The sequence below is a fragment of the Heterodontus francisci genome, chromosome 30 (genome assembly GCF_036365525.1).
Source record: "Heterodontus francisci isolate sHetFra1 chromosome 30, sHetFra1.hap1, whole genome shotgun sequence".
NCBI classification, from domain to species: domain Eukaryota; kingdom Metazoa; phylum Chordata; class Chondrichthyes; order Heterodontiformes; family Heterodontidae; genus Heterodontus; species Heterodontus francisci.
In genome coordinates, this window is record NC_090400.1 from 65,136,838 (window position 1) to 65,155,015 (window position 18,178).

General features: G+C 50.3%; 1 protein-coding gene across 2 annotated transcripts in view; it reads right to left on the reverse strand.

Annotated features, from left to right (window-relative positions):
• Positions 1-18,178, reverse strand: part of LOC137346888 (cytospin-B-like) — a 58,589-nt gene that overhangs the window by 20,286 nt on the left and 20,125 nt on the right. For both annotated transcript variants that reach the window (XM_068010877.1, XM_068010876.1), the window contains exons 4-5: positions 11,817-13,312; positions 7,842-8,049 (exon numbers count right to left, since the gene is read on the reverse strand). In XM_068010877.1, the coding sequence (XP_067866978.1) occupies positions 7,842-8,049; positions 11,817-13,312 (1,704 nt within the window). The remainder of the gene's footprint in view (positions 1-7,841; positions 8,050-11,816; positions 13,313-18,178) is intronic.

Below are 18,178 nucleotides of genomic sequence, written 5' to 3' on the forward strand. Positions count from 1 at the left end.
ATGACCCATTTATGCCTACTCTCTGTTTCCTGTTAGCTAGCCAATCTTCTGTCCATGCCAATATGTTACCCCCTACACCATAAGCTTTTATTTTCCACAATAACCTTTGATGTGGCACCTTATCAAATGCCTTCTGGAAATCTAAATACAGTAGATCCACTGGTTCCCCTTTATCCACAGTACATATTACTTCTTCAAAGAGCTCCAATAAATTGGTTAAACATGATTTCTCTTTCACGAAACCATGTTGACTCTGCCTGATTACCTTGAATTTTTCTCAATGCCCTGCTATAATGTCTTTAATAATAGCTTCTAACATTTTCCCCAAGACAGATGTTAAGCTAACTGGCCTGTAGTTTCCTGCTTTCTGTCTCCTTCCCTTTTTGAATAAAGGAGTTACATTCACTATTTTCCAGTCCAGCGGAACCTTCCCCGAATCTAGGGAATTTTGGAAAATTAAAACCAACGCATCAAATATCTCACTAGCCACTTCTTTTAAGACCCTAGGATGAAGTCCATCAGGACCCGGGGACTTGTCAGCCCGCAGCTCCAAAAATTTGTTCAGTACCACTTCCCTGGTGATTGTAATTTTCTTGTGTTCCTCCCTTCCTTCCTTTTCCTGATTTCCTGACAGCTATTTCTGTTACTTGTATCCTCTATGGTGAATACTGATGAAAAATACCTGTTCAATTCATCTGCCATCTTATTTTCCCTTATTAATTCCCCAGATTCACTTTCTAGAGGACCAACGCTCACTTTGTTAACTCTTTTCTTTTTAAGATATCTATAGAAACTCTTATTATCTGTTTTTATGTTTGTCGCCATCTTTCTCTCGTACTCTAATTTTTGCTTCCTTATTAATCTTTTAAACATTCTTTGCTGTTTTTTATATTCTGTCCAATCTTCTGACCTGCCTCCCATCTTTGCACAATGATATGCTTTTTCTTTAAGTTTGATACTACCTTTAACATTTTTAGTTAACCACGGATGGTGGGTCCTCCCCTTGGCATTTGTCACTCTCTTTGGAATGTATCTATTCTGTGTATTCTGAAATATTCCCTTAAATGTCTGCCACTGCATCTCTATTGACCTATCCCTTAACCTAATTTGCCAGTTCACTTTAGCTAGCTCTGCTTTCATGCCCTCATAATTGCCCTTATTTAAGTTCAAAATACTTGTCTTAGACCCACTCTTCTCTCCCTCAAACTGAATGTAAAATTCCAACATATTATGATCGCTGCTGCCTAGGGGTGCCTTCACTATGAGGAGGTCATTAATTAATCCTATCTCGTTGCACAATACCAGATCTAGTATCGCCTGGTCTCTGGTTGTCTCCAGAACGTGCTGTTCTTAGAAACTATCCCAAAAACATTTTATGAACTGCATATTTCATATTGGAAGCATGAATCAGCAATGTAGGCATGGAATAACAGTAATAGAATTAGCACAGGGAGACAGCAAACAGCCTGGCAGTAAGTGTAAATTTGTCACTTTCAATGTCAGGACAATGTGGGGAAGCAATTAAAGTGATAGAATATTGGGATATAGCCAAAACAGTGGGTTCAAATGACAGAGGCTATGCTGAGGCTTTACAATGCACTGGACAAATCTCACTTCAAAGTATATGTATTGGAGAGGGTGCAGAGAAAAGCAGCAAAGGTTAATCCCAAGTGTCAATGGAACGAGCTTTGAGGAAAGATAACAGATGCTCAAAATTGGGGCAAAGAAAAGGTGAAGCCTGAATATTATTTCATCAGATGGCCAGTTGAACAAGAAAAAATTAAATTAATAATAAGGACTAAATTTAAATTGGGTCTTTGAAAAGAATTCTTTGCTTAAAGACTGATAAATATTTGGAATAGTAAGGTGGTAGGAACAGGTGTGGGGGTGGGGTTCAAGATAGTACTGCATGTCATCCAGACGGGTAGGATTTCTTTCATTCGCTCATGGGATGTGGGCGTCGCTGGCCAGGCCAGCATTTATTGCCCATCCCTATTTGGCTTTACAATGCACTGGGCAAATCATCACCCTCTATAAAAACAAAGGTGACCGCGGTGACTGCAACAACTACCGTGGAATCTCCCTGCTCAGCATAGTGGGGAAAGTCTTTGCTCGAGTCGCTCTGAACAGGCTCCAGAAGATGGCCGAGCGCGTCTACCCTGAGGCACAGTGTGACATGCTGTTCTCCCTTCGTCAGATACAGGAGAAATGCCGTGAACAACAGATGCCCCTCTACATTGCTTTCATTGATCTCACCAAAGCCTTTGACCTTGTCAGCAGACGTGGTCTCTTCAGACTACTAGAAAAGATTGGATGCCCACCAAAGCTACTAAGTATCATCACCTCATTCCATGACAATATGAAAGGCACAATTCAACATGGTGGCTCCTCATCAGAGCCCTTTCCTATCCTGAGTGGCATGAAACAGGGCTGTGTTCTCGCACCCACACTTTTTGGGATTTTCTTCTCCCTGCTGCTTTCACATGCGTTCAAATCCTCTGAAGAAGGAATTTTCCTCCACACAAGATCAGGGGGCAGGTTGTTCAACCTTGCCCGTCTAAGAGCAAAGTCCAAAGTACAGAAAGTCCTCATCAGGGAACTCCTCTTTGCTGACGATGCTGCTTTAACATCTCACACTGAAGAGTGCCTGCAGAGTCTCATCGACAGGTTTGTGGCTGCCTGCAATGAATTTGGCCTAACCATCAGCCTCAAGAAAACGAACATCATGGGGCAGGACGTCAGAAATGCTCCATCCATCAATATTGGCGACCACGCTCTGGAAGTGGTTCAAGAGTTCACCTACCTAGGCTCAACTATCACCAGTAACCTGTCTCTAGATGCAGAAATCAACAAGCGCATAGGAAAGGCTTCCACTGCTACGTCCAGACTGGCCAAGAGAGTGTGGGAAAATGGCGCACTGACACGGAACACAAAAGTCCAAGTGTATCAGGCCTGTGTCCTCAGTACCTTGCTCTATGGCAGCGAGGCCTGGACAACGTATGTCAGCCAAGAGCGACGTCTCAATTCATTCCATCTTCGCTGCCTCCGGAGAATACTTGGCATCAGGTGGCAGGACCGTATCTCCAACGCAGAAGTCCTCGAGGCGGCCAACATCCCCAGCTTGTACACACTACTGAGTCAGCGGCGCTTGAGATGGCTTGGCCACGTGAGCCGCATGGAAGATGGCAGGATCCCCAAAGACACATTGTACAGCGAGCTCGCCACTGGTATCAGACCCACCGGCCGTCCATGTCTCCGCTTTAAAGACGTCTGCAAACGCGACATGAAGTCCTGTGACATTGATCACAAGTCGTGGGAGTCAGTTGCCAGCGTTCGCCAGAGCTGGCGGGCAGCCATAAAGACGGGGCTAAAGTGTGGCGAGTCGAAGAGACTTAGCAGTTGGCAGGAAAAAAGAGAGGCGCAAGGGGAGAGCCAACTGTGTAACAGCCCCGACAAACAAATTTCTCTGCAGCACCTGTGGAAGAGCCTGTCACTCCAGAATTGGCCTTTATAGCCACTCCAGGCGCTGCTCCACAAACCACTGACCACCTCCAGGTGCTTACCCATTGTCTCTCAAGATAAGGAGGCCAAAGAAGAAGAAGATTTGCCCTTGAGAAGGTGGTGGTGAGCTGCCTTCTTGAACCGCTGCAGTCCACCTGGGGTAGGTACACCCACAGTGCTGTTGGAACCATAGAAAAATTACAGCACAGAAGGAGGCCATTCAGCCTGTCGTGTCAGTGCTAGCCAGGAAAAACAAAACTAGCTGCCCAATCTAATCTCACCTTCCGGCACCTGGTCCATAGCCTTGCCGGTTACAGCACTTCAGGTGCATGTCCAGGTACCTTTTAAAAGAATTGAGGGTTTCTGAATCCACCACCATTCCTGGCAGTGAATTCCAGACACCCACCACCCTCTGGGTGAAAAAGATTTTCCTCATGTCCCCTCTAATCCTTCTCCCAATCACCTTAAACCTGTGTCCAATGGTAATTGACCTCTCTGCTAGGGGAAACAGATCCTTCCTGTCTACTCTATCTTGGCCCCTCATAATTTTGTACACATCAATTAAGTCACCCCTCAGCCTCCTGTGTTCCAAGGAAAACAACCCTAGTCTATCCAATCTTTCCTCATAGCTGCAACTTTCGAACCCTGATAACATTCTTGTAAATCTCCTCTATACTCTCTCCAGAGCAATTATGTCCTTTCTGTAATGTGATGACCAGAACTGCACGCAAAACTCCAACTGTGGCCTAACCAGCATTTTATACAGTTCCAGCATTACATCCCTGCTTTTGAATTCTATACCTCGGCCAATAAAGGAAAGCATTCTTCACCACTCTATCTACCTGTCCTTCAATCTTCAGGGACCTATGGACATGCATTCCAAGGTCTCTCACTTCTTCTACCCCTCTTAATATCCTCCCGTTTATTGTGTATTCCCTTGCTTTATTTGCCCCCCAAATGCATTACCTCACACTTCTCCGGATTGAATTCCATTTGCCATTTTTCCGCCCACTCAACCAAACTTTCTGGATTCTACAGCTATCCTCTTCACCATCAACTACACGGCCTATTTTTGTATCATCAACAAATTTCCTAACCATACCTCCCACATTTAAGTCCAATTCATTAATATATACCACAAACAGCAAGGGACCCAACACTGGGCCCTGTGGAATGCCACTGGAAGCAGCTTTCCATTCACAAAAACATCCATCGACTACTACCCTTTGTTTCCTGTCCCTGAGCCAATTCTGGATCCAACCTGCCACATTCCCCTGTATCCCATGGGCTTTCATTTTACTGACTAGTCTGCCATGCGGGACCTTGTCAAATGCCTTATTAAAATCCATGTAAACCACATCCACTGCACTATCCTCATCAATCCTCCTTGTTACTTCCTCAAAAAACTCAATCAAGTTAATAAGACACGACCCTTCCTTAACAAATCCATGCTGACTATCCCTGATTAATCCGTGCCTTTCTAAGTGGCTGTTTATCCTGTCCCTCAGAATAGATCCTAACAATTTACCCACCAACGGAGTCAGACTGACCGGTCTATAATTATTTGGCCTATCGCTCACACACTTTTTAAACAATGGTACAATGTTCGTAGACCTCCAATCGTCTTGTATCTCTCCTGTATCAAGTGAGGATTTGAAGATGATGCTCAGTGCATCTGCTATTTCCTCCCTGGCTTCCTTTAACATTCTGGGTTGCATTCCATCTGGTCCTGGCGATTTATCCACTTTCAAGGATGTCAGACCCTCTAGTCCTTCCTCTATCATTATGCTTCTTGTATCTAATATTTCACACTCTTTTTCTTCAACTACAATGTCGACACCATCCCTCTCCTTTGTGGAGACAGAGACAAAAAAACTCATTAAGAACCCTGCCCACATCTTCTGCATCCACTCAAGTTCCCTTGGATATCTCTGATAGGCCCGACCCTTTCCTTAGTTATCCTCTTGCTCTTAATGTACTGAGAAAACATCTTTGGGTTTTCCTTGATTTTACCTGCCAATAATTTTTCATGTCCTCTCTTTGCTTTCCTACTTTCCTTTTTTACTTCACCCCTGCACTTTCTATACTCCTCTAGGCTTTCTAAAGTATTAAGATTTTTTTGATTGTAATAAGCTTTCTTTTTCTGCTTTAACTTACCCTGTAAGCTTCTAGATAACCAGGGGTCTCTAGATTTGGCCGTATCATCCTTTATCTTAGTGGGGACATGTCTACACTGTGCCTGTAGTATCTCGCTTTTGAATGCCTCCCGCTGATTTTCCCTCAAGTAGCTGTCTCCAGTCCACTTTCGCCAGGTCACCTCTCAGTTCCTTAAAATTTGCCTTCCCCCAATTTAGAACTTTTACTCCTGTTCCTTCTTTGTCCTTTTCCATGATTATGCTAAAACTTACTGTATTATGTTCACTATCTCCAAACTGGTCACCCACTGTTAATTCATCCACTTGCCAAACTTCATTACTGAAGACTAAATCTAGAATTGTGCCCCCTCTCGTTAGGCTTGTTACATGCTGGCTAAAAAAGTTCTCTTAAATGCAGTTCAAGAATTTGTGCCCTCTGTGCTCTTCACACTGTTTGTATCCCAGTTGATATTAAGGTAGTTGAAATCCCCAACTATTGCCCTATTGTTTCTGCACTCAGAAATTTGCCTACATCTTTGTTCTCCTATCTCCCTCTCACTATTTGGGGGTCTATAGTACACTCCTCGTAGTGTGGCTGCCCCTTTTTTATTTGAGCTTCACCCATATGGCCTCATTTGATGATTCATTTAGCATATCATCCCTCCTCACAGCTGTTATTGATTCCTTAACTAATATGCTACACCCTCCTGCTTTTTTACTCCCCTCTCTATCCTACCTGAAAACTCTGCATGTAGGGACGTTGAGCTGCCATTTTTGCCCCACTTTAAGCCAAGTTTCCATTATAGCAATGATATTATGCTGCCATGTGTCTATCTGTGCCCTCAGCTCATCATCTTTATTTGCTATACTCCTTACATTTAAATAAATACCTTTTAACACTGACAAATTCCTGTGCTGTACACTTTTTAAAACTTTTTCTTTTTCTGTCTTTCAGAATCACTCGCTAATTTTCTGCCTCCTGTTCCCTGCCCTGAAATTGTCCTGTCTGAAACTACCCTCAGGTTCCCATTCCCCTGCCAATCTAGTTTAAACCATCTCCAACAGTACTAGCAAACCTTCCTGCAAGGATATTGTCCCAGTCCTGTTCAGGTGTAACCTGTCCGGCTTGACAGGTCCCACCTTCCCCAGAACCAGTCCCAATGCCCCAGAAATCTGAAGCCCTCCCTCCTGCACCATCTACCCCGCCACGCATTCATCTGGTGCATTTTCCTGTTCCTATATTCACTATCATGTGGCCTTGGGAGTAGTCCAGAGATTACTACCTTTGAGGTCCTACTTGCTAATCTCGTTCTTAACTCCCTAAACTCAGCCTACAGGACCTCATCCCTCTTCATTCCTATATCATTGGTACCAATGTGGACCACGACCTCTGGCTGTGCACCTCCCCCTCCTGAAATCCCTGTAGCCGCTCGGTGATATCCATGACCCTTGCACCAGGGAGGCAACATACCATTCTGGAATCACGTCACGTTAAGGAGTTCCAGGATTTTGACCCAGTGACAGTGAAGGAACGGCGATATGGTTCCAAGTCAGGATGGTGTGTGACTTGGAGGGGAACTTGCAGGTGGTGGTGTTCCCAAGTATTTGCTGCCCTTGTCCTTCTAGTTGGTAGAGGTCGCGGGTTTGGAAGGTGCTTTCTAAGGAACCTTGGTGCATTGCTGCAGTGCATCGTGTAGATGGTACACACTGCTGCCACTGTGCGTCGGTGGTGGAGGGAGTAAAAGTTGAAGGTAGTGCATGGGGTGCTGATCAAGTGGGCTGCTTTGTCCTGGATGGTGTCGAGCTTCTTGAGTGTTGTTGGAGCTGCACCCATCCAGGCAAGTGGAGAGTATTCCATCACACTCCTGACTTGTGCCTTGTAGATGGTGGACAGGCTTTGGGGACTCGGGAGGTGAGTTACTCGCCACAGGATTCCTAGCCTCTGACCTGCTCTTGTAGCCACAGTATTAATATGGCTACTCCAGTTCAGCTTCGTTTCGGGCTGGGCGAGTCGGGCTGGGAGAGTGGGAGAGCGGGCGAGCGGGGCTGGACGAGCGGGGCTGGGCAGGTCAGACAGATAAGATTTTAAGGGCTGAAACTTCTTTTCCCCTTAGCTTTTTGTCAGGAGTGGGGCCTGAATCTCCCTCTCGCCTTGGCTTTGAGCCCAGTCTTGATTCATTCTTTCTGAGGGAGATATTGACTTACCCTCAAGCTGCAGGATGGTCCTGTTGTTGTGCAGTTTCACTGCCTGATGCTGCTCCACCTGGTCCTGCAGGTCAAGTATGGTCTCCTTCATATCTTTAATTTCTGATTCTTTGTCACTCGTCTCATCCTGCAGCGACTGTGCTGTGAAACTCAGTTCCTCCAGTTGACTCCTGTCCTTGCTCTGCAATAGTTCCTGCTCACACCCCACCTGAAATCAGAATTGTCCTCAGTACCTTGCACCATAACCATACAAAACAACAATTTTTGCTGGTCACAAACCATGATCAGCTGACTGATTGTTTATAATAAAGCAGTGAACCTCTCCTGTCATTCCTCACAGAGGGTCAAAGGAGACATTGCTTCCCAGGACAGGTTCAATACAACAAGTAAAACATTGCGATATTCTGCTGCTAAGATGTAAGTGTGCATTTCGATAAGGATGCAAGTTCAACTGATGTTAAATAAACACTGGGTGACTTCACTGAAAGGGCAATAAATATTTTGGCTGCAGATCAGAACCTGCCTTGAGTTTTAGGATAATGTGACTTGAGGATTGTACAGCGAGCTCGCCACTGGTATCAGACCCACCGGCCGTCCATGTCTCCGCTTTAAAGACGTCTGCAAACGCGACATGAAATCCTGTGACATTGATCACAAGTCGTGGGAGTCAGTTGCCAGCGTTCGCCAGAGCTGGCGGGCAGCCATAAAGACGGGGCTAAAGTGTGGCGAGTCGAAGAGACTTAGTAGTTGGCAGGAAAAAAGACAGAGGCGCAAGGGGAGAGCCAACTGTGTAACAGCCCCGACAAACAAATTTCTCTGCAGCACCTGTGGAAGAGCCTGTCACTCCAGAATTGGCCTTTATAGCCACTCCAGGCGCTGCTTCACAAACCACTGACCACCTCCAGGCGCGTATCCATTGTCTCTCGAGATAAGGAGGCCCAAAAGAAAAGAAAAGAAAAGAAAAGACTTGAGGATTTCCTGCCACTGAAACATTTTCCTGTATGTGAGAAATATATGCCATTGCAACTTCTTAAATGTCACAGAAATTTTCATTGGAGGGAGGAACTGTACCCCAGTGAGAGTCAGCACCTTCAGGGACTCTACCCCAGTGAGAGTCAGCACCTTCAGGGACTCTACCCCAGTGAGAGTCAGCACCTTCAGGGACTCTACCCCAGTGAGAGTCAGCACCTTCAGGGACTCTACCCCAGTGAGAGTCAGCACCTTCAGGGACTCTAACCCAGTGAGAGTCAGCACCTTCAGGGACTCTAACCCAGTGAGAGTCAGCACCTTCAGGGACTCTAACCCAGTGAGAGTCAGCACCTTCAGGGACTCTACCCCAGTGAGAGTCAGCACCTTCAGGGACTCTACCCCAGTGAGAGTCAGCACCTTCAGGGACTCTACCCCAGTGAGAGTCAGCACCTTCAGGGACTCTACCCCAGTGAGAGTCAGCACCTTCAGGGACTCTACCCCAGTGAGAGTCAGCACCTTCAGGGACTCTACCCCAGTGAGAGTCAGCACCTTCAGGGACTCTACCCCAGTGAGAGTCAGCACCTTCAGGGACTCTACCCCAGTGAGAGTCAGCACCTTCAGGGACTCTACCCCAGTGAGAGTCAGCACCTTCAGGGACTCTACCCCAGTGAGAGTCAGCACCTTCAGGGACTCTACCCCAGTGAGAGTCAGCACCTTCAGGGACTCTACCCCAGTGAGAGTCAGCACCTTCAGGGACTCTACCCCAGTGAGAGTCAGCACCTTCAGGGACTCTACCCCAGTGAGAGTCAGCACCTTCAGGGACTCTACCCCAGTGAGAGTCAGCACCTTCAGGGACTCTACCCCAGTGAGAGTCAGCACCTTCAGGGACTCTACCCCAGTGAGAGTCAGCACCTTCAGGGACTCTACCCCAGTGAGAGTCAGCACCTTCAGGGACTCTACCCCAGTGAGAGTCAGCACCTTCAGGGACTCTACCCCAGTGAGAGTCAGCACCTTCAGGGACTGTACCCCAGTGAGAGTCAGCACCTTCAGGGACTGTACCCCAGTGAGAGTCAGCACCTTCAGGGACTGTACCCCAGTGAGAGTCAGCACCTTCAGGGACTGTACCCCAGTGAGAGTCAGCACCTTCAGGGACTGTACCCCAGTGAGAGTCAGCACCTTCAGGGACTGTACCCCAGTGAGAGTCAGCACCTTCAGGGACTGTACCCCAGTGAGAGTCAGCACCTTCAGGGACTGTACCCCAGTGAGAGTCAGCACCTTCAGAAACTGTACCCCAGTGAGAGTCAGCACCTTCAGAAACTGTACCCCAGTGAGAGTCAGCACCTTCAGAAACTGTACCCCAGTGAGAGTCAGCACCTTCAGGAACTGTACCCCAGTGAGAGTCAGCACCTTCAGGAACTGTACCCCAGTGAGAGTCAGCACCCTCAGTGACTGTACCCCAGTGAGAGTCAGCACCCTCAGGAACTGTACCCCAGTGAGAGTCAGCACCTTCAGGAACTGTACCCCAGTGAGAGTCAGCACCTTCAGGAACTGTACCCCAGTGAGAGTCAGCACCTTCAGGAACTGTACCCCAGTGAGAGTCAGCACCTTCAGGAACTGTACCCCAGTGAGAGTCAGCACCTTCAGGAACTGTACCCCAGTGAGAGTCAGCACCTTCAGGAACTGTACCCCAGTGAGAGTCAGCACCTTCAGGAACTGTACCCCAGTGAGAGTCAGCACCTTCAGGAACTGTACCCCAGTGAGAGTCAGCACCTTCAGGAACTGGATCCCAGTGAGAGTCAGCACCTTCAGGAACTGGATCCCAGTGAGAGTCAGCACCTTCAGGAACTGGATCCCAGTGAGAGTCAGCACCTTCAGGAACTGGATCCCAGTGAGAGTCAGCACCTTCAGGAACTGGATCCCAGTGAGAGTCAGCACCTTCAGGAACTGGATCCCAGTGAGAGTCAGCACCTTCAGGAACTGGATCCCAGTGAGAGTCAGCACCTTCAGGAACTGGATCCCAGTGAGAGTCAGCACCTTCAGGAACTGGATCCCAGTGAGAGTCAGCACCTTCAGGACCTGGATCCCAGTGAGAGTCAGCACCTTCAGGAACTGGATCCCAGTGAGAGTCAGCACCTTCAGGGACTGTATCCCAGTGAGAGTTAGCACCTTCAAGAACTGTACCCCAGTGAGAGGCAGCACCTTCAGGGACTGTCACCCAGTGAGAGGCAGCACCTTCAGGGACTGTCACCCAGTGAGAGGCAGCACCTTCAGGGACTGTCACCCAGTGAGAGGCAGCACCTTCAGGGACTGTCACCCAGTGAGAGGCAGCACCTTCAGGGACTGTCACCCAGTGAGAGTCAGCACCTTCAGGGACTGTCACCCAGTGAGAGTCAGCACCTTCAGGGACTTTCACCCAGTGAGAGTCAGCACCTTCAGAAACTGTACCCCAGTGAGAGTCAGCACCTTCAGGGACTGTCCCCCAGTGAGAGTCAGCACCTTCAGGGACTGTCCCCCAGTGAGAGTCAGCACCTTCAGGGACTGCATCCCAGTGAGAGTTAGCACCTTCAGGGACTGTCACCCAGTGAGAGTCAGCACCTTCAGGGACTGTCCCCCAGTGAGAGTCAGCACCTTCAGGGACTGTCCCCCAGTGAGAGTTAGCACCTTCAGGGACTGTCACCCAGTGAGAGTCAGCACCTTCAGGGACTGTCACCCAGTGAGAGTCAGCACCTTCAGGGACTGTCCCCCAGTGAGAGTCAGCACCTTCAGGGACTGCATCCCAGTGAGAGTCAGCACCTTCAGGGACTGCATCCCAGTGAGAGTCAGCACCTTCAGGAACTGTTGTTGTGGCAGTGCTGCATTGTTGCAGTCGGAGTGTTGTTGCTGCAGTGTTGTGCAGATTCTCAGAAACAACAATTTATCCCAACACTTCCCCCCTCCCCCGAGCCTCCGGGGATCTTCTAGGAGTTGCAGACCCATGGCAAATCACTTCACCCAAAGTGTGCTCACCTTTACTAAGAGGCTGTGCAGATCAGTGACTTCAGGGGTTCCTTGTAGGGATCTCTCTCTCAGGGCTGAGCACTCCACTTCCAACTGCTCTTTCTCAGAGTGAGCTGCCTGTAAGAGTTCCTGAAACTCGCAGCTTTCAGCTGGACTTTTCACCAGGTTCAACTCGGAGAGCTTGTGTTTCTCCAGCTCCAGTTGATTTCTGAGTCCACTGTTTTCAATCCTGAGCTTCTCCTCTGCCGTCTGGGATTTGTCCAGCGTCTCTGCGATCAAAGTATTCTGCTTCTGTTCTGCCTCCAGCAGCTTCTGCAGATCACTGACCTCGTCTCTGAGACTTATCACCAGGACTTCAGTTCCCGGCTGTTCCTTCTCCAGAGTCCGGCAATTACTGACCGGCTGTTGCAAGTTCAGCAGCTTCTCCCGATAGGGCTCCACATTGTCCCCCAGTTCTGGCCCCCTGCTCACCTTCTGACCATCCTGCAGGAGTGAGAGCAGCTCTTCCTTCTCTCTGACCAGTTGCTGCAATGTCTCGTCATGCTGCTGGGAGGAGCCCTCCAGGATGCTTTTCTCCTCCAGCAGCCTCTCGTTCTCAGCTGTCAGCTCCTGAACCACTTGCTGCTGATTGGATAGTTCCTGTAGCGTTGCCTGTAGTTCCTCAGCAGTGCAATGCTGCTTCTCCTCCAACTGCTGAATCTTCTCAGCTAGAGAAACTACTGACACTAAGCTGGTGTCCTTCAGGGATCCCTCGCTGGACGTGTCGAAGGAGTTAGTGTTGGCTTGGAAACGATTACTGCTGTTGGAAGAGGGTTTAAAAACTCTGTCAAAGTCCATCGAGTCTGGGGAGGGGGTCACATTTCTCATGTTAGAGAGCGAGCTGTGAGACTGCTCCCCATTAACAGCCAGGGGCATGCTGTCGAGTGTTTCCCTGGTTAGATTCCTGGTGATGCCCAGTGAGGATGGGGTATGGAGGCTGCTGCGATCACTGTTGAGGAAAACCTTCAAACTCAAAGAGTTGTCCTGGCTGACAGACTCTGCACCTTCCCTGAGCTGCTCCAGGGTGAGCAGCTGATCCTGCAGGATCTGTTTGTCTATCTGCGGCTGCCTGACCTCCTGTTCCAAAATCTGGTTTCTCTCCTCCACGTTCTTTAGCTGTGACTCTACATTGCCAGGTGACCCCAACAAGTCTTTTGGATCATTCTTCTCATGCTTGTTTTGGTGACGTTTCAGCTCGCATCTTAATTTACCGATTTCAAACTCCTTGGCCTTTGTCTCTGCCAGTAATTGTTGAATTTGAGTCTCCAGCCTCGCTCGGTCAGTCCCCTCACCCTCTGACACTGTTTGAACTTGTCGTGTGGGGGTCGCAGTGTTAAAGCCTCCTGGGCCTGCTGCTTTCCTGCTGGGTAGTGTGCGGGAATGCACACGGCAAAGTTTATCTTTGATGAGCGTTGATGAGTCTCTTGGGGCCGGAATACTGGAACGTCGAGTCAAAGTGTTCGCTCCTGCAAGAGAAATGAATGGTCATTTGTAACCTTATAAACCTCAGTCTGAGTTACCAGCAGCAGATGCTGCAGGAGACAGAAAACCCCCTCACTCACCCAGTCCCACCACCTACACCCTCACTACCCCCCTCACCCAACCCCCTCACTCCCCCAACCCCCTCACTCCCCCAACCCCCTCACTCCCCCCCTCACTCACCCAACCCCCTCACTACCCCCCTCACCCAACCCCCTCACTCCCCCAACCCCCTCACTCCCCCAACCCCCTCACTCCCCCAACCCCCTCACTCACCCAACCCCCTCACTACCCCCCTCACCCAACCCCCTCACCCAACCCCCTCACTCCCCCAACCCCTCACTCACCCAACCCCTCACTCACCCCCTCACCCAACCCCCTCACTCCCCCAACCCCTCACTCACCCAGTCCCACCACCTACCCCCTCACCCAACCCCCTCACTCCCCCAACCCCCTCACTCCCCCCCTCCCCCAACCCCTCACACACCCAACCCCCTCACTCCCCCCCCTCACCCAACCCCCTCAATCCCCCAACCCCTCACTCCCCCAGTCCCACCACCTACCCCCTCTCTCACCCCGTCACTCACCCCGTCCCACCACCCAACCCCTCACTCCCCAACCCCTCACTCCAGAACCCCTCACTCCAGAACCCCTCACTCCCCCATCCCACCACCTACCCCCTCACTCACCCCGTCTCTCACTCCCTCACTCCCCCAACCCCTCACTCCCCCCACTCCCAACCCCCTCACTCCCCCAATCCCTCACTCCCCCCATCTCACCACCTACCCCCTCACAACCCCCCTCATCCAACCCCCTCACTCCCCCAACCCCTCACTCACCCCGTCCCACCACCTACCCCCTCACTCCCACCGCCAACCACTCACCCCCAACTAACCCCCCTCATGTCCCCCCATCCCCCCACTCACCCCCTCCGACCCCCCCTACTCACCCCCTCCCATCCCATCCCCCCTACTCACCCCCTTCCATGTCCCCACACCTTCTCTCACCCCCTAAGACCTCCCCAACCCCTTACTCACCCCCTACCCACCCCCTCACTCATGCCCTCCCGCCTCCCCCACCCCTCACTCATGCCCTCCCGCCTCCCCCACCCCTCATTCACCCTCTTCCCACCCACTTACTCCCTCACTCACCCCCTCCCATCCCCCACCCCCTTACTCCCTCACTCACCCCCTCCCATCCCCCACCCCCTTACTCCCTCACACCCCCTCCCATCCCCCACCCCTACCCCCTCACTCATGCCCCGCACCCCCCCACCACCTCACTCATGCCCTCCCGCCCCCCCCACCCCTCACTCACCCCCTCCCATCCCCCACCCCTACCCCCTCACTCACCCCCTCCCATCCCCCACCCCTACCCCCTCACTCACCCCTCCCATCCCCCACCCCTACCCCCTCACTCACCCCCTCCCATCCCCCACCCCTACCCCCTCACTCACCCCCTCCCATCCCCCACCCCTACCCCCTCACTCACCCCCTCCCTTCCCCCACCCCTACCCCTACCCCCTCCCTTCCCCCTCCCCTACCCCCACCCCTACCCCCTCACTCCCCCCACCCCTACCCCCTCACTCACCCCCTCCCTTCCCCCACCCCTACCCCCTCACTCACCCCCTCCCTTCCCCCACCCCTACCCCCTCACTCACCCCCTCCCTTCCCCCACCCCTACCCCCTCACTCATCCCCTCCCTTCCCCCACCCCTACCCCCTCACTCACCCCCTCCCATCCCCCACCCCTACCCTCACCCCCTCCCATCCCCCACCCCTACCCCCTCCCCCCTCCCATCCCCCACCCCTACCCTCACCCCCTCCCATCCCCCACCCCTACCCCCTCCCATCCCCCACCCCTACCCTCACCCCCTCCCATACCCCACCCCTACCCTCACCCCCTCCCATACCCCCTCACTCACCCCCTCCCATCCCCCACCCCTACCCCCTCACTCACCCCCTCCTATTCCCCACACCCTCACTCACACCCTTGCACTCCCCTACACCCAGACTCACCGTCTCACAGCCCTCTACATGCACACTTACCCCCTCCCACACAACATCTACCTTCCCACTGTCACAATCCCCTCCCCCACCTGCTCCCTGAGGGACCCAGTAGGTGCTGTGATGGAAAGTGAAATATTGCCAGTGCTGTGTTGAAGAGGTGGAAGGAGAGTGGCGAGGTTGGTGTGGGCAATGGGCCACCCCCTGTCCTGGGGTAGAGATGCTCCCCACTAGCCACTGGTTACAATGCCAGTATCATGTCTAGTTTTACACAGTATTCCCAGCACAGAAACAGGCCATTCGGCCTATCTGCTCAGTGTTGATGTTTCTGCTCCATACGAGTCTCCTCCCACCCCCTCTTCATCTCACCCGATCACCGTCCCCTTCTATTCCTTTCTCCCTCATGTGTTTAAGGTAGTTATGGAAAAGCAAAAGGATGGACCGGAAATAAAGGTACTGAACTGGGGGAAGGCCGATTTCAATCTGATAAAACAGCATCTGGCCAAAGTGGACTGGGAGCAGCTACTTGTAGGAAAGTCTACATCAGACCAATGGGAGTCATTCAAAAAGGAAACAGTGAGAGTTCAGGGCCAACATGTTCCCGTAAAGATGAAGGGTAGGACCAACAAGTCCAGGGAACCCTGGATGTCAAGGGATATAGAGGATTGGATAAGGAAAAAACAGGAGGCTCATGACAGATTGAGAGGGCCGAAAACAGTGGAGGCCCTAAAGGGGTATAGGAAGTGTAGGGGGTACTTAAAAAAGTAATTGGGAGAGTGAAGAGGAGGCATGAAAAAACACTGGTGGGCAAGATAAAGAAAAATCCCAAGGCGTTTTATAAGTATATTCAGGGCAAGAGGATAACCAGGGAAAAGAGTAGGGCCCATTAGGGACCAAAGTGGCAATCTGTATGTGGAGCCGGAGGATGTAGATGAGGTTTGAAATGATTACTTTTCATCTGTGCTCACGATGGACAAGGACGATGTAGGTGTAGAGATCAGGGAGGGGGGTTGTGATATACTTGAACAAATTAGCATTGAAAGGGAGGAAGTATTAGCTGTTTTAGCGGGCTTAAAAGTGGATAAATCCCCAGGCCCAGATGAGATGTATCCCAGGCTGTTATGTGAGGCCAGGGAGGAGATTGCACGGGCGCTGACACAAATTTTCAAATCCTCTCTGGCCACAGGAGAGGTGCCAGAGGACTGGAGGACAGCAAATGTGGTACCATTATTCAGAAAGGGTAGTGGGGATAAACCAGGTAATTACAGGCCAGTGAGTCGAACATCAGTGGCAGGGAAACTATTGGAAACAATTCTGAGAGACAGGATTAATCTCCACTTGGCAGGGATTAATCAAGGATAGTCAGCATGGCTTTCTCAGTGGGAGATCATGTCTAACAAATTTGATTGAATTTTTTGAAGAGGTGACTAGATGTGTAGATGAGGGTAAAGCAGTTGATGTAGTCTACATGGACTTCAGTAAGGCTTTTGATAAGGTCCCACATGGGAGATTGGTTAAGAAGGTAAGAGCCCATGGGATCCAGGGCAATTTGGCAAATTGGATCCAAAATTGGCTTAGTGGCAGGAGGCAGAGGGTGATGGTCGAGGGTTGTTTTTGTGAGTGGAAGCCTCTGACCAGTGGTGTACTACAGGGATCGGTGTTGGGACCCTTGCTGTTTGTAGCGTACATTAATGATTTAGACGTGAATATAAAGAACAAAGAACAGTACAGCACAGGAACAGGCCATTCGGCCCTCCAAGCCTGCGCCGATCTTGATGCCTGCCTAAACTAAAACCTTCTGCACCTCCGGGGTCTGTATCCCTCTATTCCCATCCTATTCATGTATTTGTAAAGATGCCTCTTAAACGTCACTATCGTACCTGCTTCCACCGTCTCCCCTGGCAGCAAGTTCCAGGCACTCACCATCCTCTGTGTAAAGAACTTGCCTCGCACATCCCCTCTAAACTTTGCCCCTCTCATCTTAAACCTATGTCCTCTAGTAACTGACTCTTCCACCCTGGGAAAAAGCTTCTGACTATCCACTCTGTCCATGCCGCTCATAACTTTGTAAACCTCTATCATGTCACCCCTCCACCTCCGTCATTCCAGTGAAAACAATCCAAGTTTATCCAGCCTCTCCTCATAGCTAATGCCCTCCAGACCAGGCAACATCCTGGTAAACCTCCTCTGTACCCTCTCCAAAGCCTCCACGTCCTTCTGGTGGTTTGGCGACCAGAATTGCATGCAATATTCAAAGTGTGGCCTAACTAAAGTTCTGTACAGCTGCAGCATGACTTGCCAATTTTTATACTCTATGCTCTATAGGAGGTGTGATCAGTAAGTTCGCAGATGACAAGAAAATTGGTGGTGTTGTAAATAGTGAGGAGGAAAGCCTTAGATTACAGGATGATATAGATGGGCTGGTAAAATGGGCAGAGCAGTGGCAAATGGAATTTAATCCTGAGAAGTGTGAGGTGATGCATTTTGGGAGGACTAACAAGGCAAGGGAATATACAATGGATGGTAGGACCCTAGGAAGTACAGAAGGTCAGACGGACCTTGGTGTACTTGTCTATAGATCACTGAAGGCAGCAGCACAGGTAGATAAGGTGGTTAGGAAGGCATATGGGATACTTGCCTTTATTAGCTGAGGCATAGAATATAAGAGCAGGGAGGTTATGATGGAGCTGTATAAAATGCTAGTTAGGCCACAGCTGGAGTACTGTGTACAGTTCTGGTCACCACACTATAGGAAGGATGTGATTGCACTGGAGAGGGTGCAGAGGAGATTCACCAGGATGTTGCCTGGGCTGGAGCATTTCAGTTATGAAGACAGACTGGGGTTGTT